This window comes from Austrofundulus limnaeus, unplaced genomic scaffold (genome assembly GCF_001266775.1).
Source record: "Austrofundulus limnaeus strain Quisiro unplaced genomic scaffold, Austrofundulus_limnaeus-1.0 Scaffold389, whole genome shotgun sequence".
Lineage (NCBI taxonomy): Eukaryota > Metazoa > Chordata > Actinopteri > Cyprinodontiformes > Rivulidae > Austrofundulus > Austrofundulus limnaeus.
Genome location: NW_013952791.1, coordinates 384,442 through 412,194, shown reverse-complemented (window position 1 = coordinate 412,194; position 27,753 = coordinate 384,442). Strand labels below are relative to the sequence as shown.

Here is a 27,753-nt window from a genome sequence, read left to right as displayed (position 1 = left end):
TTTTTTTTTTTCATACAAAATTATGGCCTCAGACTTGGGGGTGCAATTATCTATGCCGTTTGCATGTGTGAGTGTTAAAGCTGCAATGGGACGAAGCTAACAAACTCACATTATCTGCAAAAAGCAGCGAAGTGGTGCTTTTATTTGTGTCGTCCGCAGTACGTGGCAGTCTTGGAACGATAATGTGACGAAAACAAGTATTTGTAACCTGTAAAAATAAAGCAAGAGCCAAAACATAAACAAATGAGAGGTGATTCAAGACTTTTGCACAATGCTGAAAGTCATTCTTATTTCAAACAAACTTTGGTTTACTGCATGTTTTAATAGTCCTAAAAAAAATTGGTCAGCGTGTTCCCAAAGAGGTTGTTTTAATTTGAAAGACACTACCGGAAGCAGATCAATTTCCGCTTGACTTGACGGTCCACTCGGGAAAGCCTTGTTTAAAGTCCGTCTCTTACCTTCAAACCACTCCCTTTAGCTGTCGGCTGAAACTGCCTGCGGTTACCGAAGGAGACCTAGCGCAGTATAACTTTTAACAAAACTTTAAAGGCAAACAGAAATAAAAACGTCTCGATATCGTTTGTAGTTTTAGTTCTTGAAAACCTCGAGAAACTTCTTCGCGGACGGACTGGGACCTGCGACACAGGCGCCAACATGGTGTTGAAATCGGAAGAAGGAGTCGGTGAGTAACATTTTGTTAAAGGAGAGACATTTTATTTCGACCACATCGTCTTTCAGGCGGCTCCAAAGCGTCACGTGTTGTAGTTAAAACTTAATTATGTTTGAAGACGTCTAAGTCTCAGAGACTAAATATGAAAAGTGTTGTTTTCTGCTGGATGATTTCCAGTCCGTCTGGTTCTGTTCACAGTTCCCTCTCCCTGTCTTAACTGCGCCGATGTGTTCCTCGTGCTTTTATTTTGTATAATCCGGATTAAACATGGCACTTCTTCACTCTTTTCTAAACTCAAACCATACTCTAACATCAAAGTGTTTGTTTTGCTGCTGCATTTATCACTTTGACATGATTTGGGCTGATTTCACAGGACGGTCCGTTCAGCAGTTTGAAGCCAGGGGTCAGTTTTCAGTGAAAACAGCAACAGGTGTGTCAGACATTTTCTCCTGACTCAGCACAGATGCAAGTCTTGTTTTTGAATAGGCTTCTTGATAAAATGATGCCTTTATACCCTTTTGGATTGTGACAATTTACGTTTGTTGCTCTGTTGTGGGAGATTATTCTCAAATCTGTGAACCAATAGTAAATCTTTTTGTTTTTCTTTTACCTTGTTTACCTCAGCAGCACTAATTAGACCCCTTGAATACTTACGTCACTGATCATGTTGGGTAACAGTGAAAGTCTGATCCTGTTGTAAGCCGTAGGCCCGTTTTTTTGTGCTGAATTTCAGCTGTTTTGCTCAAAGGTTGTAGCTGAACCTGCTGCCACACAGCTGCTTTGTCTTTACTTACAGCAAAAGCAGAAAGAAGAGGATCATTCAAGTCCGTTTGAGCTCATTTGTCTCTGCCAGTTAAAAGTGGCTGGTCTGGGAAGCTTAAAGTAGTTGTCACTAATGGTTTAATGAACGGTGCTGAAAGCTCTAATGGACCCAGTGGTACAGCCCACCCTGGCTGGCACTAATGCCCCGGTAGTTTGATAAGCTTCATCATCCCCCTTCCCCATAATCTAATTTCTGCATCCTTTTTGCATCAGTTGCAGTCCTCCTTTTCCACTCAGGCCATCCCTCATTCTGTGTAGTTATTGATATGACAGAGCAGTGAGGCCCAGCTGCAAATTTCATGTTTGGTTGCAGAAGCCTGACTTGGTTGACGGCATTGTTGGCATATTCAGGGCGTTATCACTGGGGCGAGGCAGGAAAATAACACCGCACGCAGAGTTCAACCACTGTACCATGTTGTACTGTGGTTTCTATGAAGAAATCTACAAGCTTAATTAGTTTTATGTTTTATTCTTTTTGAAATTGTGGAAAACAAAGGAAGCTTTACGCTTGTTGAGGTTAATAGCTTTGAAGATTTGTTGAGTTAAGAATGAAAACTGGCATCAGTTTCAATAACAAATTATTCTGTGCTGTCGAATAGTTTTTAGGGAACTTGTTTTTATGACATATTTTTTTAATCCTATTTTATGCTTCACGACAATGTTCAAAATAGGTGTAGGGGTTTTGGGTATATTCTAAAATGGATAATTTGTGAATTATTTAAATACGCACATTATCTGACCTCGAGGCACCACGTTCTTAATTTGGTCAAAAATTAACCCAGGAAAGAGACGAAAACCTGTAACTTWATTGTAATCAGTCTCACAATAAATGTACCCAAAATCGTTTGAGTTCTTGTCCTTATCAGAACCAATAATACTTTAAGACACAAAAGTGACATTAACTTATGTTGGCACGTTCTCCACGGGTCATTTATTTACAGATTAAATGTATTTACAACTATGGTGAGTAAGAAGTGATGACATGTTGAACCAGGTAAAATTGACAAGAGTTTGCAATCACAAGTGAATAAATAAACAAACAAACAGACAAACAATAAAATAAACACTGAGAGGTGAGTTTGAGGCTTGGAATGAGGTGAGGTGAGTTTTGCTTTTAGCTGCTTTTTAACTAAGGGGGTCCTAGTTAAATTAGGGAGAAAAATTGTTTAGTTTATCAAATCTCATACAAAGATAACAATCAAATTACGTCTGAGCACAGTTTGGAACAATTTTTTATAAAGTGCAAATCTTTCCCTCTAAAATGATCACGTGACTACAAAATAAGGGTGTCCGGGGACTCCAGGGGATTAATCGTCATCGGCTAAATACCACAATTAATCGCGATTAATTTTTTTGCTAATATTGCCCAACCCTAGCAAAATATGTTGTTCCTTTTTTAAATGAGTTTACTCACTTCCAGTATCAATAAAAAAATAATTTCTAAAATCAGTTTTGATGTTTGCCATAAACACAGACATGGTTTTATTAGTTAGATCATGCACTGCCCATAATTGCTACTGACTCTCACTATGAATTATGAGATCTTCTAGTGAAAATTATATATTGGAGTCAAGTCAAAACATGATTCATGTATATTTTTAGAAGCTTCACATGTTAGAGTAATAAATTTGTCCTTGTTGAGCACTAAATTTTAGTAGTTTTTCATTGATTTGTAAAAATTAGTCTTACATCTGTTCTGTTTCTTGTACATTTGTGGTCTGCTGTGCAGATATGTGTGAGTTTCAGGTTTGTCTGCAACAGGTAGAGTCATGTCTCTTCTTTCTGTTAAACCAAACTCTTGTTTTTGTTCTTGCTGATGGGGCCTAGAAATGTAAAATGGCAGCTGAGCAGAAACCTTTAAACACTTGTGAGGAGCGCTCTGATTTGCCTACCAAACAGCTGCTTAGTTGAGGTTTCGGTTCGCTTCAGCATGGCATGCTGAGGTGCGTGGCTGCCCTGTTGGTGTGATTTTTATTTTTGTAACACTTTGTTTTTGTGAGCTCCTGAAGAGATAAAGATGAAAGATAGCAATCAGGAATGAGGGAGTGAGGAAGTATCTGTTTTAACGCTATTCCTATTTTTAAGTTTGAACTCCGCTCATCGACTTGAACAGCTCACAAACACAAAGCCGAGAGTTTGACAAAATACTCGACAGGAAGTTACATCCCACGGTTTGTGTGTGGGTGACAATTTCGTGATGGGGGGGGAAAAACGCACACAAGAAAGTGAAGATTCAAAGTGAAGCTGCACGCTCGTTGCAAGACAAAAATAACTGTGGCTTTCCAGTCATGTATTTCAGGATGTGTGTTTGATTTTTTTTTCTTTTAGCTGGCGGGAGAGGATGTTGACAATGGGACGCTCCCGATAAGAATCAGAGCTGACGTTATCCCAGGACAAAGGCGTACATTGTAGGGCGAAAAATCACTTCCGCTTTTTCGAGAAAACACAAGAACAGCTCTACATCTGCCCGTCAAAACACTTTAAACTAATTAAACATAAAGTGGATTAATAAAGAAAGCTAATTCTTTGTGCTGTTGGATCATCTGTTAGTGCGTGTATCTGCAGGACCTTTAGGCTGTTGAGCTCTGTTTGTTAGCTTTAGGTTGAAGCTATATGGTGACAGACATTCCTATACATTCTCCATCTCCAGTTCCCACCCACTCACTTCCTCTGGTCCTGACATTCCTGAGCGGCAGCTTAGACATCAGACTGACTGAACTGTATTTGGTTGTGATTTCAGTGGAGTGACCTGGTTTATTTTGTGGGAGCTGACTGCTTTTGTTACTCTAAAGCTGACAAAACTGTTGGCTAGGGCCATGAAATATTTGATCCTAACTTAAAATTGTTGAAACCCAGTCTTTAGACTCGTTTACCAAAGAGTCAGAAAATCTTTACCATAATTCATTTGTTGGAAAAGTAGTTTGTCAGTATGTTTTTAAAAACTTGTGTCTGTACTAGAGGCGAAACAGTTGTACAACAGTCTGGCTATAGATGTTGTTCTGAATGATGAGGGGGTTCACCGCTTTTTTCTTTCTTCTTAAAGAGATCCGAATCCATCAGCCTTGTAAACCATGCAGTGTTCTAAATGGAGGCTTTAAATGTACTTGGTTACTTCTCCTGATGTTTTGGTTTTGACTTACTATAAAAAACAGACATGCTTGATATTAAAGAGTAGTTTTTAAAGTATATTTATACTGCCATCTGTGGCGACACAACCAGTTGAATGTTACTTACCTGTCTTAAAGATTTTTTTATTACCTCCGCCAATGGCGAGGTAATGTTTTCGGTCACGTATGTCTGTCGTTCTGTCTTTGAACAACATTACTCAAAAACTTGTGGATGGATTGTTAATGACATTTACACCACATGTGGATACTGGCACAAGTAACACACCTTTAAATTTTGGTGATGTTCCGGATCACGATGCGGATACAGGAATTTTTTTTTCTTTTAATCCTCTCAGATCGGCAAAGCTGTGATGCTTTCACAGGGCTTCTGTAAAAAACTGTGACAGCTTTCAGTGTTTGGACTTCAAACTTTATAAAAGTAATGTTAAAACCAGATGTAATGATGAATAATTCTTGCCATATTGTGCGCATTTTAATGCATTTGGTGCGCATTTACAGAATGTTTTGTGACCACGAAGTGCGTGACTCCATGAACCATGAAACCCGTTTTTCCCATTTCCTCAAACACACCACATTGTCAGTAGGCTTGTCCACAGATCGATGAAGACTGAGGAAGAGGAGTGACGCAGTGAACTTCAGACTCGGAGGTTGTTTGTTTGTTTGTTCATTTTTATTATTTAAATGAGGCCAGATCAAGTCATTTCTGTGCCCCTCTATCCACCTCTCGCCAAACTTTGGGGGAAAAAAGAATGCGCAGTGCGTGGTTGTGATCGCTGTGTGTGGTCCTCACAAAGATAGGAAGATGCGTGTGTGTGTCTGTGTGATTAGATGCGCAATGAAAACTCTGGTTTTTTAAATCACGTAGCACCGATGCGAAAGCTTTCAACAATAACATCGGTTGATGAGTCTGACCTTTTTCCTTTTTGTCCCACATTGGACTCCACCGAGAAGAAATTCCGTGCGTACTGCCTGCTTAAATGTTCGCTACGTCAAAACTTATTCGGCAAATGTGTTTCCATCTCTGCTTTTGTGCATTGACTCTATTACAGGATGGGGGAAATTAAACTTGGCGGAGGTTTGCACTCTCTGAGTGCTTCTAGTTGTTTTTTTTTTTTTTAGATTTAAAATTTCTTGAGGCATTTTTTTGTTGTGGAGATGGTCCAGTTTTTTTCTGTAGATTAGTGGCATTTTCACATAAATAATCCCATGTAATACTCAGATCTTGTTGTAATTCCTAACACCTGGATCCCATACTGACACCAGACAGAGGAAGCTTTGTCACTGAGGGGAGGTGAAGTGTAGCCGGCAAACCAGAGAGCTCCAGGTTGAGTCATTTGTCAGCAAACAGACATKAGGCAAGCATTCACGTCTGCTCTGTGCTGCAGGCACTCCCAGAGCAAACGCATATCTCACGCTGTAAAAAAATGAACACTACTGAGAACATTGTGTAACGTCTCCAAGAAGCATCATTACAATAACACTTGTGCACCTGTCCTTAATAACACCCAGATGTCTCCAGGACAGACTCTGCTGTTAAAGCTTCTAATTTGGAAGTGATGGTGTGAGCATGACTGGTCACATGACTGGTCAGAAATGTGAAGGACTTCCAGCAATTGGTGACTAATAACAGCTCATGCTACAACTTTCGAGTTACTCATCATGTCAGAGGGACTGGACAGGAAGAATCTCAAAAAGTACAAGTTTATTTATTTATTTATTTTAAATTTACTTTGTGTTGTAAATAACCATTTTGGATGCGTTTTGTTTTCTTTTTTGGCAGTTATGTGCCTTTTTATATAAAAAACTAAAGTCTAAAAACGTCATGTCTGTAGCCTCAACGGAACACATATTAATCAATGGCAGTAACAAAATGTTATTGCTGCATTTTTCTATGTACGTTTTATCCTTTTTTTTTTTTTTTTATCTTTGGGAGATGAAGCAGGGAAAGAAATGACCACTGGGTGGAGCCTTCATGTTAAGGGTAGTGAAGATGAAGAGGAGGGAGTGAGGTAGTGAGTAAGGCTCCTTTCCAAATGTAATGTGTCAGTGTCAGCGTGCTGTGAGCAGACCGGGAGCTGATAGCTGAAAGAACTCAACAGTATCTCTCCTCCTGCTTTAAGAAGCCGGCATCCTCTCCTCTCTTGATGTGGATGTTTTTATTTGCTCACGTTGGGCACAAGGATCTAACTCTCAGACTTCAGAAGGAGTGGAAAAAAGAAAAGCCGACTAGTGAAACTGGAGAACTTCTCTCTCAGGTTTGAAATGAAACGTGTTTATCTGATTAACTGAGTTTGTTCCAGCATGGTCCACCTCGTCTTTGGGACTTTGTCAGATTTTATTAACAGTCTGTCTTCTATACTTCAGGACTCTGTTAAATAAATCAGTCTGGAGATAATGCATGCAATAGAGCAACAGCTTTGACAGACATCATATTCAGCTCTAATGGTTTCACTAATCTGCAGACATGTCCTGTCATTCTCCAGCCTGCTATGTTGCATGGTTGAAGAGGCTGGTGAGTGGTCCTTCTGTGTCTGACACTTGAGATGATTGAGTACTAAAGCAACAAGGCAAGAACTGGGCAGCAGGGTGCTGTCAGTGAGGATGTCAGGTCTGTTTGAAGCAGGGGGGGATGGTAAAATGTGTGTTTGAGTCTTTAAGATTATATTTATGAGCATTAAGTGCTGATTCAGAGACCAAGCCATTGTTTAAAAGTCATATTAAAATACATTTTCAGCAGAATGCATCATGGATGTAACCCCTGTGTTTGGGCCTTGTAGAGGAATTGCTACTTGTAAACACAAAGGCCGAGCTGATCGTCCCACTACTCTCCCCACTGTTTCTGTGTTCTGCTGCCACTCGCTGTCCCACGCCCCCCTGCCTCAACACTGAGCTCCTTCATTCATCCTCCTCCTCCAGTCCCCTGTCACCTTCGCCTACCCACAGGCCAGGTCAGACTGCATGCTTCTTGGAATTTTGATTCATGGCCGCCTTTCCCCCTTCAGCCTGGTTATGGGTTTATTTTTCTTTTCTGTTCCCTGTTCTGTGGACTGGAAGGTCACAGATGAACAAGTTCTTTTGGTTGACCACAGCAAAAACTGGAATTCCTTTATAGTATTCACTCCTCTTTCTTATAAACCATATGGTTTAAAGCTCAAGGTGTGTGTGTGTGTGTGTGTGTGTGTGTGTTCAAAAATATTAGATTATTCCCTTGAGTTTTATTTACTTTAGTTAATGAGCTTCAGTCTCAAATGAACAGACACCAAATCATTATTTAATTTAATTATTTCTCTTAAAGCAGCTCGTAAATAGAAAAGGCAGAAAACTCAAGTATTTGCTACACTTTTATGGAGGTGTACATGTCTTTTCTAGTCTCAGCAGGCTTTGATTGTGTGTGTTCTGTGCTGAATTCATTAAATCATGAAGTAGACTGCTCCTCATTACCATTGGGGCAGTCATTGGTTTTGGCAAGTGGTCGATTGACTGGAGCCTTAAGTTGGATTCATATTCTGCGTGATGTCAAGAAATCTGCCCTTGCTGACGTAGTTGCGTGACGAAAACTAAGTCATCTTGTTCTCCTAGGAGCTCAGACAGCCCGTTCTGGACCCGTGGTCCAGGCAGAACTTTATCTCTCTAGCTTTAAAGTGACTAAGATTTGTAGGCGTTCTCTGAGTTAGTGCACAGCATCAAAGGCTTTGTGGAAAAGTGGGAAAAGAACCAATGGAGGATGGAAAGAGCTACTGTAATTCTTCTTAAAATAGCTGGAAAASAAACAAACTAATTGTGGACAAATTATTGGAGAGGAATGAAAAAGGCAAATCAAGCCTAATTAAAAGGGTCTGCTTGCCCCTCATTCTCAGAAATGTGAAATAAAACACTGCGTTTAGTAACAAATGATGTAAGAGACAGAGTGATCATTCTTTATGTCTTTCATTTGCTTGTCACAAGAGTGCACTACATCTAAATGTCCTTAGAGTGCAGGCAAATTAGTGTGGCTGCTGAAATGTGCATCTCTTTGCATATTTCCTCCGTCAGCAGAGTGTTGCAGTGCAAATCTATTCACTGTTGTCTCCATCAACTGCTGTGAACCACTCAGTCTTAACGTTTAGATGTAAAATCTCCTTACATCCTCCCTCCTGTAACATTGAAGGATTTAGTAGATGAAAGCACAACTCATCTGTTGTGTTTATTGCTGTCTTTTCAACAAATCAATGAATATTAAAAAAAAATCACCCATGGTTGAAATATGGGTAAGAAATTGTGTATTTAAAATACAATTTTTTACAAATATATTATTTTTTTCCTTGGAGCTCCTTAATTTGGGTCACATCTGCAGCGAGGGGGGCTCAGAGATCCTATGAGCACATCACTCTAATTTCCTTTATTTTCCGAGGAGAATTCTTCAGTGAGCTTGTTGGAAATGAGATGTCTGCCTTCTTTGCCAGGATGGCAATCAGGATGGGTATTAGTGGGTTCTGCCTCTGTGGGAGAGGGAACTATAATTGATGTCTCCCTTGATGTCAGGTCCCCAGAGCTCGTTGTTGACCCAGCCCTCACTAAAAACAGCTTTGCTCTTTTTAGGAACTCTTTAGATACTTCAAGCAAAAAGGCCATATGTACGGTCAAAATGTTTAGAGCTTGAAAGATGCTTTCAAGTAAGCCCAAAAGCATGAAAATATTGAAAGGATACAGAAACGTTAAAAACACTTTACAGCATGTGTAGTGCAGCAACGCAGAAGGCAGCATCAATATTCTCAAAGGGAAACGGTATTGACTGGTTTGAGTCATAAATCTGAAGTAAAGAGTGCACTGAAATAACGAGGGCAAGGATAAAACTGAGATTTTTAACCTAATAAAATCTAGTCTCAGAAATCCAGTCTTTAAATATTTTACATAGTAATCTTCTCTATTGGTAAGACTTGTAGTACATACAATAAAATACACTTAAGTAAGCTCTTTAAAACAAACTAATGTCAAGTGACTTTGGACTGAGATTTTTTTTATATTTCTCATTTTCAGATTAATAAAATTCTGAGTTGTAAGCACCGGTGAGAGTGTTATAATAGTTCATTTTACTAGTAAACTAAAATCTGTGTCAAATGCCAAAAATCTTTGAATAACTGTTCTTAATATTGCTTAAGGTGTCAGTGTTTTTTTTATTTTTGATTTTTTGTAGTTGTGATTTAATAGAAGTTGTCTCAACCATAACCAAATTTTTAGGGTATCAAAATTATAAATTCATGAGATACTCAAAAGAGAAACTAAGAGTTTTCTTCAATATTTTATTTTTTTATGTCTGTAATTTTACTAGTGACTTACTTTGAGCGCTTACTTACCTAAACATAATTCGAAATGGTTAAAATCTACCTCAATACGACTTGTTTTTTGGTTTGTAAAATGTTTTATTTTACAGTTAGTCTTTCTTGTTTGTATATAGTAAATAAAATCAAAATGATCAGAAACCTGGCTTTTGTTGAGATGCAACACAATAAAGTTGCTGATTCCTGACACAGAAAACTGTTGTTCCTCCCATGAGCGTCAGTATGTGGGCGTAAGATGTGCATGTGTAGTCACTGCAAGCACACCTCCACGTTCTTGTGTACAAGTGCACCTGAATGACCMTTTCTGTATGTGAAGATGTGTCCTACTTTACATCTGAGCGCTTGTAAAGTGAAGTTTACACAAGTAAATATGAACACTCTGCAAAATGTCAATTTTAATTCCTTCAGCTTGTCTGTTTTTTTTCAGTCCATTATAAAAACTGAAAGACTGACACCATYAAACCATGAAAACAATATTTTAACTATCAGTTTTACAGAAGTACTCATTCAGTCCTTATTTGCGTTTGTCTCCTTGTGTTTGTTTGTTGCTTTTGCTGTGGCTTTTCTATTGGCCATAGCAGTGCAGAGGTTTGCAAAATGATAGTCCAGCAGTGCTTTCAGCGTTTACTTAATTAAATGAACTCTTCCCTCATTTGCTGTGTTGTGAAAAACATTTGGTCTKTCTCTACATATGAGAACGTTATTGCCACCTATTAGGTTGGAGTATGAAATTGATCATTTGAATGCTGCAGTGCATCAGATCCAAAAACAGCATTATTATGAGCATGAATTCAAGGTTCAAACAGTTTGTAAGCAGAAACACATTGAGGCCTTGAGGACTGCTGTGACTGAACTAATTCTGCTTCTTTTGGTGAAGACAGATTATGTGTGGGGACGTCAGCTGGCCATTGGGTTAGATGAAAGACCTGCTGCTATGTTGCATCTGTTCTGATTTTATATAAAGTACTTGTTTGCGCTCTTAGATGAGGCAAGTGAGCACATTTAATTTTCAAAATGTCTGTGCTCAGATTTCTCTTCTCTTCAGAGCCAAATTACAATCCTTTCTGCAGCTTTTCTGTCAGGCTTTCTGCTGTGTGGTTCTCTTTAAGCCAAGAATCCTGTGGTTGTTGTGTGTTTGTTGGTCTTTGCTGTCCTGTGCTGTGTGGTCTCTGTGTTGCCTGTCTCTAGTCTTGTGCACACTGTTGAACAGAGCAAACCTCTGGATTCACATTAATCGGTTTGAAGTGTGCACACAGTCTCAAAGTTACCAACCTTTTCTGTGTCCTAGCACATTTTATTTCCTGAAGCATTCACAGCTCGCCTGATATGAAATACTTTATTTGCTGTGTTTGTGGTTAGTTAGACCAGAAATGGACCACAGTTGCATCAGTGYGGGACCAGTGTTGACATAGTTTGCATTTAAACATGTCTTCCATGTCCTTTTTGGGTGTTGAAATTTGTGAATTTAGTCATTTTAATTCCTGGATGTTGCATATATCTGCTCTGAGTTTCCAGCGCTCTGTTTCGTTTAGTGTTTTTATAGAGTTGATCTGCTGCTCAGCCCCTTTAACCTTTTAAACTCTGTCGTCGTGTTAATGAAGATGAGAGCAGAAGGTCACAGGACAGGGCTCAGGCTTGGCCACTGGGGGATTCAGAAAGGCCTCTTGTGATTAAAAACTATGATGCTGCTAGTTTATTACATTTCATGTTTCAACTTGAAGTGCTCAGGATGAGCAGTAGTAATTAATTTAGGAAAATTTTGATGAAAATCTATTTGAATGGGACAACATTATCTTAATGATTATTGCAATGTTAAAACATGAATTTCTAGTGAATAAAAAGTTCCAGATGAGACGTAAATGTGCTTTATTTATTTGTTTGTTTGTTTGTTTATTCATTCAACAGTGCTGATGTGAGTTAAAACCGGGAAAAAAAAGAAAATGCACTTAGTTCAGTTAAAAAAGTGAATGATGTGTTAAGAAATGTTTTGAGCAGAGGCATTGTGAACATGTCGATACTGCTGGTTTTCCTCTTTCTGCTCTCTGTACAGGTGGAGYTTTAGCACAGGCCAAGCTAATTATAACTGCATATTTTGTGAGTGACAGAAACTGGCAGAAGTTGGGAGACTTTTCACGTTTCTGCTCTTCTGAGCTTCGTGGCTGACCTTTTTTTTATTGAGCCACTTTTTTATCGTCTTCAGAGTCCACCTTGCTGCTGCAGACTTCAGTCACAATTTGTGTCAGTTTTTCATGTTTTCATGTTGATTGATTCATTGCCTATAAATAAGTCACAGAACAACTCTTCACATGTTTTATCTCCTGCTGCAGATCAGTTTGCATCTTTTGCCATGGCCTTGCTCTTGCCTTTTGATTTAAAGGAAAATTAAAAAGTATAATCAGGTTTTGGTGCACTGATGTACCTTTTGGGATATGCTTTAGAAATAAATGTGCATAGATAAGCCTAAAGATGCCACCTTTCATCTTCTCTCTTATCTCTCCTCAGTGCCAGACGACCTCACCCCGGAGGAAAAGCAAGAGCTGGAGAATATCCGGCGGCGAAAGCAGGAGCTGTTGGAGGACATTCAGGTAAGACGGAAAGAGGACATGTAGGCTGATTTMGACCTATAAGAAAACACAAACACTAAAAGGGTAGAAAATCAAACGGGTCACTTTTCCATTACTACCAGGTTAATTCATCTGTAAGGAATAAAAACAAGAGTCACTTGGTCATTTAAGGAAGTCTGAAGTAGAATTAAAGTTGCCTCAATGTTTCAACAGATATGCTGGTAAATAAAATACCTTTCCTTTGATCCACAAATGTTTTTGTCACTGTTGAAGTTAAGCAAACTGGGCTTTATGGGTGAATCTTCAGAACAATACAATCCCAGAGGAATGTGAAGTATTTCCTTCCAAATGCCACTTCCTCAATCAGTTGTCCATTGTTTTTTCACCAGTGTTATGTGTGCCATTTAGAGCAAACCTTTTTAMAAATAGAAGTTCTGTTTTTGGGTGCTTTTAAAAACTGTTCTGAATAAAACGGGTGTTCACAAATATGGACAGACAGTTGAGCAATCCGGTCCTCGAGGGCCGCAGCCCTGCTTGTTTTACTTTTTTTCCCTGCTCCAACACAGCTGATTCAGTCCTTGAATTATCTCTCCCAAGTTCTGCAGAAGCCTGATAATCACCCCTTCATTTAAATCAGGTGTGCTGGAGCAGAGAAACAAGTAAAACATGCAGGGCTGCGGCCCTCGAGGATCAYCTCTGCTCTATACACACTGTAGATGAATAATGATATGACTTATATGGCTGTATTTCMAAGTAAAATTCTGGATACAAAGTAGCTCCCTTGAATTTCCATAAAAGTGTTTTATTGATTCCTGCCCAGTCCATGATGATTTTAGTTAGCTGCTGTCACACACTGACCATCAACAGGAAGTAAATGACTCTCGCATGGATGAGATTATGGCTGACTTGACTTGTGTTGGTCCTGATAGACTCTGGAGGTGCAATCCATCACCTCTTTATGAGTCTGGAACACCATCGYTRCCCTTCCCCCCCACCTCTTTAACAACCACTGCTGCTACCTCTGTTTTTCCCTCTTCACCCTCTCAGTGGTCTGCACACTGACCCCTCTTCTCCTTTGTGACTCCCACACCCTCCTCTTCTGGTCCTGCATGTCAAGGTCCCCCCCTCAACCCCGCCACAACACCCAGTCTTTTTTTCTGTGTGAGCACAGCCTTTTGTTTGTGGAAGCAAGCATCCAAAGAATGTGTTGTGATTGCGCAGGCCTTGAAAACACAGATGTGTCCTTTGTGGTTTGTCTTCAGTAAGTTAGAATTTTCATATAGAATGACACTAACATTGTAGCAGGGTATGCATGAAGTGGCTTGGTGAATATAAACTTGATGTATTTTAACCCACTCATTTTACACAGTAGCCAAGCTTATGTTTATACACAAAAATTCTTCTATCAAGCTGATGTCAACCTTCTCTTCCTCCTCTATCCTCGGTGCCCTTACAGTACTGCGCCAGTCTGGCACCATTGGGCCTAAATAATCGACTAAATCTGCCTCTGAGGCCATTATTCACTTRAATGCTGCATAAAAATATAATCCACTTATATGGTTTCTTACTCAGTTCATATTGAGGTTATCTCCTAATGTGCTCTGCTCATTGAAATTCAGATTGAGTGGATAGTGAGAGCACACATCCAAACAAAATGTTTAGTCTACTTGGGAAACCTGACTATACGGCATTGTCTGAAAACAAAACCAACTCTGCTCTCTCTGTTGAACTTTTAGCCATGTTATTTATTTGTGTAATAAAAATAAAAGGCTACCTGGCTGACAAACAGGTGGTTCGACCACTCCCTCAGCTTTTTTTAGTGCTTCCTTTTAGTACAAATACTTGTGCTGGTCACACCCTTTTATCCCCCACGGTGGTTTTAGTGAACACATGATTATCAGCACTTAAAGATTAATCCTTGTTTTTTCTTTTGCAGAGGCTGAAGGATGAGATAGCAGATGTGACCAGCGAGATTGAGAACCTTGGTTCTGCTGAGGAGAAGTGAGAAAAACGCCCCACCCTTACACATTTGTCTCTCTGTTTTGCCTAAGTTGGCTCATTGCTTCCCTTCTATTAAGTTAGCAAAATGAAGCTGTCAATTATTCATGTTTGATGGCTAAGTCAGGCTTTCCATCACACCGTATGCCCTCCCTAAATTGGCTTTGCTTTTAAGGCAGTTTAAATGTTTCATCAGGCACACCCCCATGATGGGAGTCTTCATTGAATAATGCAGTGGGTGTACTGGTAGAAGCAGACAATAGATGGTCTCAKGAGAGGGAGAGCCTGGATTTGCTCTACTCAAGTGGATAGGGATACTGTCAAAGATTTTGAGGCAGTCTTTCACTTTCATCTGAAACCCATTAACTACCTTCTGATTGTCATGTGATCAGTTTGGTGAAAAGATTAAAAAAAAACATTTCGGTTTTCAAAAACTAGATTTTATTTATTTAATCACCTTTAYTTAACCAGGCAAATTCCAYTGAGTTACAGATCTCTTTTGCAAAGGARGCCTGGGTCAAATAAATACCAGGAAATAAATAGCGATGAATTAAAGTAAAATGAAAGCATAACCATAACAATAGCACACACTATGGTTGCGCTTTGACCCATGAATTATTATTAAGGCTAAAACTGACATTCCCATATGCATCACAGCTTTTTAACRTCTTACTCGATCAACACCTTTTGAACACAGTATCACCATTGTTGACAAAAAACATGAAACAAAAGGTCTGTTTTTGTATATTTTATTAAAAACTGTGTTGTACCTTGCTTATTTGCATTGTAAATATTAGGTTCATCCTGATACAGTAAATTGTGGCASTGATTATTTTATTTTTATCTCCTCTTCATGTAAATTGTCTTAGCCCGCCATCTCTGTTCTGGATTTTTTTTTGTTACTACTCAGAAATGGAAATGAACAAGACAGTCTTTTATTTTTTATTTTTTAAACAATTTTAGTAGCTTTAACATTGCATTTGAATTAGTTTTGCATCATTTTCAATCTTATCGGCTAAAAGACTCATTAAAAAATTATTTGAAGCCCCCATTCATTATTTTACATATACCATCTATTTGTCACATAGGCTATTTTGCAGTTATGCCATAGTATGTTGTGTATAATGTATATGTACTTCATGTTTGTGCTAAGAAAACTAAAAACTGGATGTTTTTTTAATTTTAGGAAAAATATGCAAAGGAATAAACAGGTGGCCATGGGCCGCAAAAAGTTTAACATGGACCCCAAAAAGGTTGGTGGAAATAACTTTTCATATTCTTCAGAAATACWAGTTTTCTGCCAAGTTCTGATGGGTAAGAAGTAACTGAGACCCGGTCTTCTTCACAGGGCATTCAGTTCCTGATTGAGAATGACTTGCTGAAGAATACCAGCGACGACATAGCTCAGTTCCTSTACAAAGGCGAGGGCCTCAACAAAACAGCCATTGGAGATTACCTCGGAGAGAGGTCAGGAGAATTTTTCTTTGTTTTTGTTTCTCTATCTTCAGTGCTTTGATCTCAGATTTACCAGCACTCGTTCACGTGACTGATAAAARCATGAAATGGAGAGTGCATGTGCCTCCTATTGCTTTGTTTCCGATTCGTCAAGCGCACACCTATCCTTTCCCAAACACTGATTTTAAGTTCCACATTTGAATCATCTCAAGACGATGTCCATTACTCACTTTCCTCCATCTGTTTTTAATTATGCTCATTCATAAGTAACACAAACGGGAGACTCACAGCTCGGGAATGATGCATTTAAAAACAAAAGAAGATTTCACTGGAGAGGGAACAGATAATACTGGAAATCTTGAGCTTTAACGTTGAATCTGCACTGCTCAGGGACTATATTGTAGACAGTGGTACACTTAGGGTGGCTCTTGGGCCAGACCAGGAAATGGACCTGATGGATGCTATCTTCTGTATTCTTATCAAGCTTTCAAAGTGTTAGTGAATCCTGTAAGGAGGGGCTGTAGCAGTGAGGGAGCCTTGAGATTTGGGTGGTCATTTGTCCACTGAGTGGTGGTGACTGGATATGACTCTGAGCTCTGAGGAGCTTACTATCATCCCCAAAGGACAGATCATTTACTCTGAATGACTTCAAGGTTGTGATGATCTCATGATCTAGAGTAGATAATCAGGAAGGATGGAAAGGGAGGTAAAAGTCTGCTCTGTTTGATTTGTAATGAGTAACACTCGTGTCACACTTTGTCATTTTTAGCCACAAGCCTGAAATGTTAAACACATTTTTCTTTTTAGGTCCTCTGACAAACTTTTCAGATAAAATCAATCACCACTCCACAAGCTCAGTTCAATACATTTGTATCTAAATCTATCTGTATTTTTGTAAACTCTTGCCAGTGTCTGATATACTGAAACATCTTTTTTTTAAATGCACAAAGTAGGGCTAGGCGGTATGACCTCAAATTCATATCACAGTATAAATTGAATCCCTTCACGGTAACGGTATATATCACGGTAGAAAATTATCATAAAAAGTAAAGATAATGTAATTTTTAGAGCTTTTCTTTTTTGCTGCAGAAAACTAATCTTAATAAAACCCAGCATTTTTGCTTTAATATCAGCCTGCCATACAATGAGCTTCTGCCTGCTGAATTTATTAGCTGCTGCTCTGCTGCGTGCTCATCTTCATCATCAGAGTAGGAGCCGACTTTAAATTAGCAAGTTGGATTTATGACTGATYGAACGTCCACGTCTTATCATTTCTGTGKTGGGTAACAATACATAAAAACAAGTTTTTTTTCTCTGACAACTTGGGTGTGAAAAAACTCTTATTAAAGCTTCGCTCTGCGCGACGTGGAGGGAGGGAGGAATGAAATGATCCTAACGTAACTTTTGTACTGCGGGAGGGGGAAATTTTGAGGATTTATTCTCTTTACACGTTTTAAAATGCTAAAATTTCTTAGTTTTATTTAGAACTCCTCCTGCTCAGTTGTCTCTGCACTCGCAGCCATGCTGACAGGTACRATGACGTAATGACGATAGGACAGGAGAGGGTTMATTTCTACCGTAGGCCRACTTCATACTGKTTCTAYCGTCTACCACATATACCGCGCAGCCCTAGTACAAAGAYAAAAACACTTATTCGAAACTAGCAACTATGAAATGACCCTTTTTCATTTTGCTGGTTAATAATACACTAACAATTCAGTAGATACTACCCTTTTTAATACTTTTTATTTTTACTTTTAATAATTTTGATTCATGAGTCAAATCCCTAATATCTTCCTAAATTTARATTGATGGGTAGAAATGTTTGCTGCAATAAAATTCTCGTGATTTTTTATTTTTATTTTTTAGAGATGACTTCAATATCAAAGTCCTTCATGCTTTTGTGGAGCTTCATGAATTCACAGATCTCAACCTTGTTCAGGCCCTGAGGTAAGAAATCCTCTTTGCATGCGTTACAAAAGTGTCTTCATACAATTTTAGTTTCTGTTTTGGTGTAAGTTAGTATTAAGTTAAGGTTCAAGACTTGCCTTTTTTTTTTTTTGCAAGCGTTCAACTGACATTTCAGTCTTGTACCAGAGCAGAGAGATTTATTTATTTTATTTATTTTTTGAGGAAGTGAGACTGTTGCTGATTAGACTTGTCTCCCCTGACAGGCAGTTCCTCTGGAGTTTTCGTCTTCCTGGAGAAGCCCAGAAGATCGACCGCATGATGGAAGCCTTTGCTCAGCGTTACTGTCATTGCAACAACGGTGTTTTCCAGTCCACAGGTACAGACGTTGTGTTCCACAGTTCTGCCAAAACTCTTGGATGGTTTCTTTTAGTTACATTGGGAATGGTTTGATWTTTTTCAACCACCTTATTTTAATGTGTTTTAGTATACCTGGGAAGCACATCCAAAAAAAATAAATGGGTTAAAATATTGAATTTAAAGTTGCCCCAGGGGAGTATACGTTTCCATATTGAGATTTAATGGTATTTAAGTCCRCTAGGTGTTTGGGAAACAATGCTGCTAACAGACAGTCTCTAACATAGGTGCAGATGGATGTGAATATTTTATGTGGTTTTCTTCTAAAGTGCTGCTGTGTCAGCTATGTGATTACCATGTTGTTTTTCATCTCATGTGCTCACACATACACACAACACAGAAATGCACATCCATACTTAACTGCCCACATGAAACCTGCCCACTCTGCACTCTAACAAAGAGACATGTTTACCATCCTAACCTTGGCTGTGTTTTGAAAACTGCAGCACATTCAGATCAGCTGTTTTTTCATTTATTACATTATACAATGGTGTCTTCATGGTAAACAACATTTTTTTTAACTTTCTTGTATTTCTCTGTTATGTTGCAGACACTTGTTACATCCTGTCCTTTGCTATCATCATGCTGAACACCAGCCTCCACAACCCAAATGTGAAGGACAAGCCAACCGTGGAACGATTCATCTCCATGAACAGAGGCATCAACGACGGAGGAGACTTACCCGAAGATCTGCTCAGGGTGAAGAGCACTTTCAGACTCTGCTGGTCGTCTACACCTGGCTTTTCTCAAACATTGTATTCATATTTAACTCCCTCTTAAATTTAGAATCTGTACGATAGTATCAAGAACGAACCGTTCAAAATTCCAGAAGACGACGGAAACGACCTCACACACACGTTCTTTAACCCAGACAGAGAAGGCTGGCTGTTAAAACTGGGTGAGTGATGAATCTCGTGTTCATACTTATTTAGAAATACTCTGAAATGAGAGCATGGATTGTTTTGACTCATCTAATAAAAGACCCAGTTGTGTCTGTATTTCAGCGTGTTTTGAAGGTTGATGAATGTCTCCCCCGAGGTCAGTAGGCTGAGAGTGTGTTTGTGTGCGTTAAAGTGCATATGAACATGTTTTAATATGTGCACACACACACACAGCTGGAGACGTGAAAATGTCTCGGCTTACTTTAATGTATAATGTATGTAGCTTTAAAAGACCAGACATGTAAACATTTGAATAATTCACAACAAATTCACAGACAGACATGCAAACCGTTCTCAAAACGCAAATTTTCTGTAAAACGTTGACATTTTGTAAATTAGGAATGTACACTAACATGGAAAATATTGTAATATTAGGAATTGTAATAAATATTTGAAATGCAAAAGTTTTGTGTAGTAGACATTCCCAACACGAGAGATTTTTATGTAGAACTTTTACAGCTTTTTAATTTTCACCTTGCCCTCATTTTTACAAAATTTGTGACTATGAAGTGGATTGTCCCTGATGACCAGCTCAGTTTATATCAGCTAATTGTTTTGATTAAAAAATGTTCCATATCATTTCAAACTCCTTAAACAGGAAAACACATCTCTGAATACTTCAACTCCTAACCTTCTATTTCCTCTGATAATTTTTTTTTTCTCTGTGTTGTACAGATTCAAAGTGAAACAGTGAATTTGTAAATTTAACCTTAACATCACTGTGAATCTTTACAACGGGAACAAGAAACACTTTCTCCAGTGGCTCCTTACTGGGAGAATTGAGTTAAATAATCAGGGTGGAAGATTGATTACTTGATATACCAGAGATGGACCCAAGTGGAGGTTAATATTTCATGTAGTGCTTTACAGTAGCTTTCAAGTGTCTGCATCGAGTAGAGCTCCCTCTTGTGGACAGATAATGTTTAATAAGCTGTAAAGCAGTGCATCAAAGCCTCACTGGAAGYGGATTAAAAAGGACTGTGGTGCTAATTTCTTATCATTTAATTTGATTTGTTATGTTTTCTTTTCCTCTTCGTTTGTTTGTTTGTTCCCATGATTTTGGCTGTTGTCTTTCCTCAGGAGGTATGTACACCTGCTCTTCCCCAACGCTAGTCCATCTCTCAGCTCTCAGGTGCATTTGGTGGTCTGCCATGCTTTTGTTCTGTTTTTCATTTAATTACATACAAAACAGGGTTTTGTTTTCTCCGATTTTGTTTTTGTCTCCATCGACTCGTGAATTTCAGATGTTTGTCTCTTGTTTGTCATCGAACCTGGAGGTTTTGTTTGTTGGGCGGTCAGCGGGTGAATTTGTCACCTCTTGGGCTTGACTTGGGGTGCTGCTGCTTTGTGACCACTCTGAGTACCGTTTTTGTTCTCTGTATGCTCTGGTGGTCACTCTCTTTGATCTTTTTTTGATCTTTTTTTTTTCCGGGAAGCTGCATTATGCCTTCTTTCCATTCAGCGAACACAACAAAGAACTTTCTTTTAGAATCGATCAAAACCAGCCAACCATTGGGGAGTTGTTGTTTGCTCTTTGGAAAAGGGAATACTGCATCTTTTCATCAGCGTAGCTCTGCTCTACTTATCTCATGCTAGAAATGAATCTGGAGGGTAACGGTGGCTGCAGCCTGTTGTGATGCTGGACTGGATTGGGCTGAATTGTGAGAGTAGCATGGGTCGAGGGATGTATGAAAAGGGACTCAAACATATTTTAACTATTACAAAGGAACAGATCAGAAACCGTTTTAAAAAGGAAACTAGCGAGTGCATGGGGTTTGCAATAAAACCATATCTTTTAACCCCCAGTGGTCTGTCTTTCCACAGTCCTATCTTGCATGGGTAGTTCTCTCCTCTCAGCTCCAGCCCAGCCCAGCACCTCCCACACACCCCTGCAACAATGTGCTGGGATGTCCCGTCTCATCCCACACATTATTGCTCGGGAACTTTGTTTTTATGAGTGACAGAAACTGACATCAAATCAATCACAACCTCGAAATGGCCCAATCAAGTCTTCGGCCATCAGCTGTGTGATTTTTGTTATTGCGTCTGTTGTCTGTCAGTCTGTTATATTTTTTCTGTTTCAACATTCAAAAGTCTTCATGTGGTGAGGAGCTGCAGACCTCAATCTGTCCATCATTACTGGTGTCTGTAGATGCTGAAACTGAGGTGTCTGATCGTGTGATGTCATATACAGTGTCACTGCTGTCATATGATAAGGAGTGTGTTCTATATGTGTGTACCGAAATCTCTTTAAAACCTCATCTGTTGGGATACGGGTCTGACTTTTTACTAACATTGGTGGTGGGATTTTCTAGTCTAGACAGACAGGATATTCATGTCTGAGATGCCGTTAGAGAAGCTGAACGGCAGAGCCTCCTGTACTGCTCAGTTTGTTGGCATCCTCTCGTCTCAGAGTTTAGCTTCCAGCTGCTTCTCTGCTCAGGTTTCACCTCACAGGAAGTCCAGGTCTCAGAGGCCAGGAGGTCAACCTCAGATCAGCAAGCCCAGCGTTAACTCATCATAGATGTCAAAACTTAATCTATTGGTCWCTCCTTACTTTCCAAATTTAAAGCTCATAAGCTCATAACTGCCTTCAAGACCTCTTACTTTGCTATACCGTATTTATTCAAGTATAATACATAAAATTGAATCCATAAAATCGTGCACAAAGTTGGGGGGGGGGGTAGTACTATACTCGGAGAAATATTTTTGTGGATTTATTTTAACTGAAATATGGACCTCATTCACAAAATTCCTGAGCCCGGAAATGAAACCACATCGTAAAAAACAGTTGAAGCGATCTTACCTCTTAACACTCCTTTGTGCCTCCGAGCGAGATAGTAACAGATCCAAACAGGCAACATGATGTGAAAAAAAAGGGAAAAAAGCAGTCCTGCATAACGAACTAATGACATTAATGTGCAACTGGGCCGCTCCTGGAACAACAACAAGCACATGGTCGTCTGTAATGGCTGCCGTCTACCGGTGTTCTGTAAAAGTTGGTCTACCTGAAAAAAGTTTCCCCACCAGAGGGGGCGCTCGCGAGACACAGAGGATGAGATTGTTGTTGAGTGGGATTCTGATGCCTTTATTACAGAGGAGGAGTACCAGAAACTTTTAATGAAACTGATGATGGTGAGCCTSATTTTGAAGGCTTTGATTCAGCTTCATCAACACTTGTTATATCACACCAGTTAACAAATGAGCATTGATAGCTTTCGTCGTAGTTAGACATTTATTGTTTTGTACCTTTTTATAGTGCAATAAAATTAAAAGCTGATACAACAGTCAAATGATAATTTTACTGATATATATAATGACTGTAAAGGCTGAAAAATCCTGAAGTCCATATAAAATTAGAGGTAGTATGAGAATTAAATTTTTATGCATTTTAGGCTAAAAATAGGGGGGGTTGTATTWTACATGAGATCGTATTATACACGAATAAATACGGTAGTTGTAAATTACCTACGATGTGTATCAAAGTTTTAATGATGGATGAATTCAAGGCAGTCAAAATCTAAACGTTCAGAAATTTGTTTTAAATCTTAGATTGTCATRTAATGTTTGAAGTCCTTAAATCAGTAAGAGAAGTAAAATGTTTAAGTGGTGATGGGGAGCATTTTGGGTGAGAAGAGTCCTCTGAAGCTGTCATCTGTCTGTCTGCCCATACATCTGTCTGTCTGTCTGCTGCTCGATCTGGTGCTTTGGTGCTCGCTCCTCTCTCCTCGGTTTTGTCTCTGGTCGAGCTTCACTGATGCTAACCGTTGGCTCCACAGGGGGACGAGTTAAAACCTGGAAGAGGAGATGGTTCATTTTGACAGACAACTGTCTGTACTACTTTGAGTACACCACGGTGAGTACAGTTTTTACTGTCACTGCTCTTTGATGTGCAGTTCAACGTCACTTAGGTATTTGCACATTTTTCAGGACAAAGAACCACGAGGAATCATCCCGCTGGAGAACCTGAGCATCAGAGAGGTGGAGGATAAGAAACCTGTAAGTACAGCGCCATCTGCTGGCTCATTGTGGGATTACTCCTAGATCCTAGCWGTTTTATGTAACAACAGTTTTCTTTAGCATTATTTTTACCTGTCATATCAAACGGAGGATTAAGTTGTAAGGAGGTGTAGTGAARTAACAGGCAGCTATAGTGCATTGGTATAAAAATTAGAATTAATTTCATTTAGTCAAAGTATTATTAATAAATACCCTCTATAGAAGGAAATGTCTGTATATAATCCTAAAGATTGTTGATATTTTTAACACCAACTGGGAAATCCCAGTATCCAAATATGGTTTGAGGTTTCATCTTACATGTCAACAAGTCATCATTAGATTACGCTAAAAATAGGATTCAGACTGATTTTCACCCAAGGTTCATCCTGATTATCAAGCCACATCTCTGAAACCACTCATGACATCAGAGTGATGCAACAAAGGATCAAAATGTAGCTTGAAAAGCAGGAATCTGAAAATGTGTTTAGTTTTGTCTTTTGACTCCAGTTAATCTATTTTCTTTTTTCCCCCCCAGAATTGCTTTGAGCTTTACATTTCTGAGAATAAGGACCAGGTAATAAAAGCGTGCAAAACTGAGGCTGATGGACGTGTTGTTGAGGGAAACCACACTTTCTATCGTATCTCTGCTCCCACTGCTGAGGAAAAAGAGGACTGGATGAACAGCATAAAGTAAATTTTTTTAACATACATTTTTTTAAATGCAAGGCATGTTAAAGTGTTTTAAATTGTGCCATTTAGAGCCCATACTCATAAATGAAACATTTTTGCAAACTTGCTCCTGTAAACAGATGTAGGTAACTTTAGCTGCTGTGATTTATTGTGTTGCCTTTTACATTTACAGTTTGGATCAATGGCACAGAGAAGGAGCGACAGTTTTGTAGCTTTGCATCAATCTRGATTTTATTTCCTCTTCTGGGAAATTAAACTTGGCAAACAAACAAAAGTTACATAAAAATATTCTGAAATCTGGGCTCATTCACACCTAATGGTTAATTATTAGTGATCTAAATGCTTTTTGTGCCTCATTTATACATTTGTCTCATTAAAATYAAGTCTTAAAGCTTACATAAAGTTTCACCTCATGCTAATTATTCAAGTGTTCATAAATTTCTTTTGAAAAACTTCTAAGTTTTCTTATTAAAATCAAGTAAAAAAAAATCATCAATATTTTAGGGAATATGTGTAGTTGAACCAAAGTATTTAGTGTCTAAATGTAGTTTTTTTTTTTTAATTCCCATTTAAATATTGTCATACGCTGTAGCTCAMATCTACAGACAGTTTATCTAAAATCAAATAATAAGCCACTTGGAACAAGGGGCTCCAGAACATTACAGCACTTTATGAACTCTGCATTTTCTTTTATTAAAGTTTTCCTTTGTTTCCACAGAGCTGCCATCAGCAGGGATCCTTTTTATGAAATGTTGGCGGCCAGAAAGAAGAAGGTGTCGTCTCTGAAGAGGCATTAGAGCTGCTCAGCTTCTCCGACATTGCACTTGACGGAGCAGGGGGTCTGGCTGTCTGCTCACCTCGTCTGGGTTGGTGCAGAGGACACGGTCGTGGTCCGCCTCTGGCCCCTTCAGGGACTAATTCTGGACTCTGCAGGGCAGAAACATCAGGAAGCATGCTGGGGGTTTAGATAATCCTGCTTGATTGTCACCCTTTGTCTTTCACGCCTCGACATGTTCTCTCTTTCTGAGGCAGGAAGGAAATTTTGTTATTTTTAACTAAAGAAAAATCCCCTTTGAAGAGGCTTTAAGCACGCTCCCCTGATCTGAAGTTTTGTAAACATTGTATGAACTCCCAACAGGAAGTTCCTTTTCCCACTCGTCGTTTCAACTCAGCAGGTCTGACCCGAGTGCGGCACCCCGACCAAACTATTCCTCACAAATCTTTTCAAATCTGCTTTAAAAAGTTTTGTTATTATGTATCTATTTTTACAGCTTTTGATGTTTATTCCTATCAAGTTTACTTTGTTGGTTTTCTTTTCAATAGTATTTCTTAGAAAAAGCTGCTGAGAGGCTGTTTTAGGTCTGAGGGTGGGAGTAATTTACCAGTGCTTCTATATGAATTTAAAAAAAGGAAAACACTTCTGTTACTTTAAAAAAAGTTGCCACTAAAGAGATTTTTATTATGTTTAAAAGGTCCTGAAAGTGCTCAGTTTGGATTGGAGAGTTTTTGTAAACGTGAAGCTGCAGCGTCTGGACGTCAGCTCCGTGTTGGACCAAACTGTCCCGAAAGGTCCTGAAGAGGAAAGTCAACCTAAAGTTTCTCAACACAAATAGTTTCTGCTTGCACTTTGGCTTTGATTTTTAGTAAGATCAACATGACTGTGTGACCCCAAAGTCATTAAAATGGTAGAAAACGTAACAGCTGCACAGRGCTTAGTGCTTGACTCAAATTGCTGCTGGTTGGCAACGATGACTGGAGATTTTCTGTTACCGGTGAAACAAATTGTATTTTTTATTTTTATTTTTTTGCCTTTTGTACGTTTCTTATTTGTAGTCATCTTTTCATTTGTTTGTCACACACACTCATTGTTTAAGCCAAACTGAAAGAGGTATTGAGGCTTTAGGTGAGCTGAAACTGCCTGAAAAAAGTATCTCGGGGTGTTTGACGTGAAACTATTTTTTTTTGTATCTTCAGCATGTTTTAGCTAGAAAAAAGGACAGAGTGGCTGACCAGTTGTGTTGCAGCAGTGACTCGTTAAACAAGATAAATTGGTAAGGTGTACTTTCACAAACGTCATCTTGTCCATCAGGTGGTTTTCACTTGTTTTCTCTCTGTGCACCCCNCCCCCCAAGTGCACTGCTCCCAGAAAATTACGAAAGTAAAACAGCCATCATGCTCAACAGTATTGACTTATTTATCAAAGTTGTACATATTTAAATGTATAGTGGGCATTTTGTCCTTTTTTTTTTCTAGTTTTGACATTTTTCTTTAGTATGCTGTAATACAGATTTTTATTATTGCCATTTAATCAATTTGAAATAAAGCCTTGTCTCAGTTTTTTGAAAMTGTGTTCATATGTGCCATTATAAAAATACTCCAGCAGGTGGCAGCATGATAAACATGATTSTACAGTCTGAAGTCAGGCTGCACCGTCACAGATCAGATCAGTCCATAATGAGTTTGGTGGGTAACATATCGGTCTGTGCTTTATCTATCAATCCTGGAAAGCTCCACTTGAGGGCAGCGTTGAAACAAATATTCTCATTTCTGTTCTGAGAATTATCCTGAACATGCTTTACTGTAAACCACATCTACCCAAAACAAACCCTCCTTTTGTTGGCTTTTATTTAAATCCAGCCTCTTCTACAGCTTTATACCAGTTCCTGTTATTCCACAAGCTCCTTTTTTTTAAAGTATTTATGACACCAAATGTGGAATCGGCAGACAAAGGTCTGTTTACAAGGGAGCATGTATCATATTCAATGATGCCTGGAAAAGCAATCAATAGAAATGACTTTCTCAATGGAGGCATCATGCTGGAAACTGCAAGGCATAAATCTCATGCTGTGCTATGAAGTAAGGGTTTGAAATAATGAAGACTAAATTGCAATAAAATTCACATGCATCATTTGGGTTCTGCTCATTCCTCCTGGGCTTGAATCATTCTGTGATATTAAATTACTGGAAAGACAAAAGTAGGCTATCACCCTTTGAGGAAATGACATCACTGTATTTTTGTAAGAGAAAAACAATTGAGATGTACAAAGCAATGGTGTATGAATRAGTTTATTATTCAGGGGGGACACAATATAGGAAACCTGAAAGATTTGTACATTTTCTGTGCAGAAATGTGTCATAAATTAACTACACTGCAAAACGTTCACAAAATGCRTTTTGATCTTTTGTTTCCTTCTTTTTTTCAAACGTTTCTTGGAAAAGTAGTGTTGTGGGCAAACCACCCACAGGGCAGCACAAYTCTGCATATTGTGAAAATATAATCACAATATAACTGCACAATATTTATATTGCAAAGGACTGCTTGGAGTGCAGTAATTGTTGACTAGTTTTGAAGTTGTATTTTTCATGTTAATGCAATATTTAGCCTGCAGGACAGAGTCTCAGCTGCAAAGGTTCACAGCAGACACAAAATACTAAACATCACATAGAGTTGGAAGAACAGATTAAGAAAGAAAAGAGAAAAAAAACTTGATTTACACCTGATATATTTACAAATATTACTGCCATCACAAGATGAACTAATATAAAATATCTGTTCTGTGTTCCTCTCTCACCTGTTGGTCTGCTCCTGCCTCTGATGTGCCTGCATGGCATCAACACGTTTACAACAGAGAACACTGCATGTAATGTACAGCACCAGTAAGTGACTTACAGAAGCTAAAACAGGTTTTTATCATACACATATGTAAACAACTGATTAACATGTATACATCTCACATGCTATCAAAGCATAACACAGTAAGTGTTGAAATAATGAAAATAAAATTAACCTGACATCAGTTCTCAGCTGTTTTTATGGATCTAATATAAACCTGACTCCTTTCT

The 27,753-nt window shown here is 38.8% G+C and overlaps 1 protein-coding gene across 4 annotated transcripts; it reads left to right on the top strand.

The window, feature by feature from the left end:
* Positions 1–421: 421 nt before the first annotated feature.
* Positions 422–25,711, top strand: cyth1a (cytohesin 1a). Of its 4 annotated transcripts, none has more exons than XM_014023743.1 (13): positions 433–682; positions 12,441–12,523; positions 14,439–14,503; positions 15,687–15,753; positions 15,849–15,967; positions 17,825–17,905; positions 18,130–18,242; positions 18,831–18,979; positions 19,067–19,178; positions 23,001–23,077; positions 23,152–23,220; positions 23,756–23,910; positions 24,629–25,711. In XM_014023743.1, exons 1-13 carry the CDS (start codon positions 655–657, stop codon positions 24,705–24,707), a joined length of 1,197 nt encoding a protein of 398 aa, XP_013879197.1. In that variant the 5' UTR covers positions 433–654; the 3' UTR covers positions 24,708–25,711. The 4 variants fall into 4 exon arrangements, with proteins under 4 accessions (XP_013879198.1, XP_013879200.1, XP_013879197.1 ...); XM_014023745.1 differs by lacking the exon at positions 433–682 and adding an exon at positions 6,685–6,875 and having other exon boundaries at positions 19,067–19,179; positions 22,999–23,077; XM_014023746.1 differs by lacking the exons at positions 23,756–23,910; positions 24,629–25,711 and having other exon boundaries at positions 426–682; positions 19,067–19,179; positions 22,999–23,077; positions 23,152–23,454.
* The last annotated feature ends 2,042 nt before the right edge of the window (positions 25,712–27,753 follow it).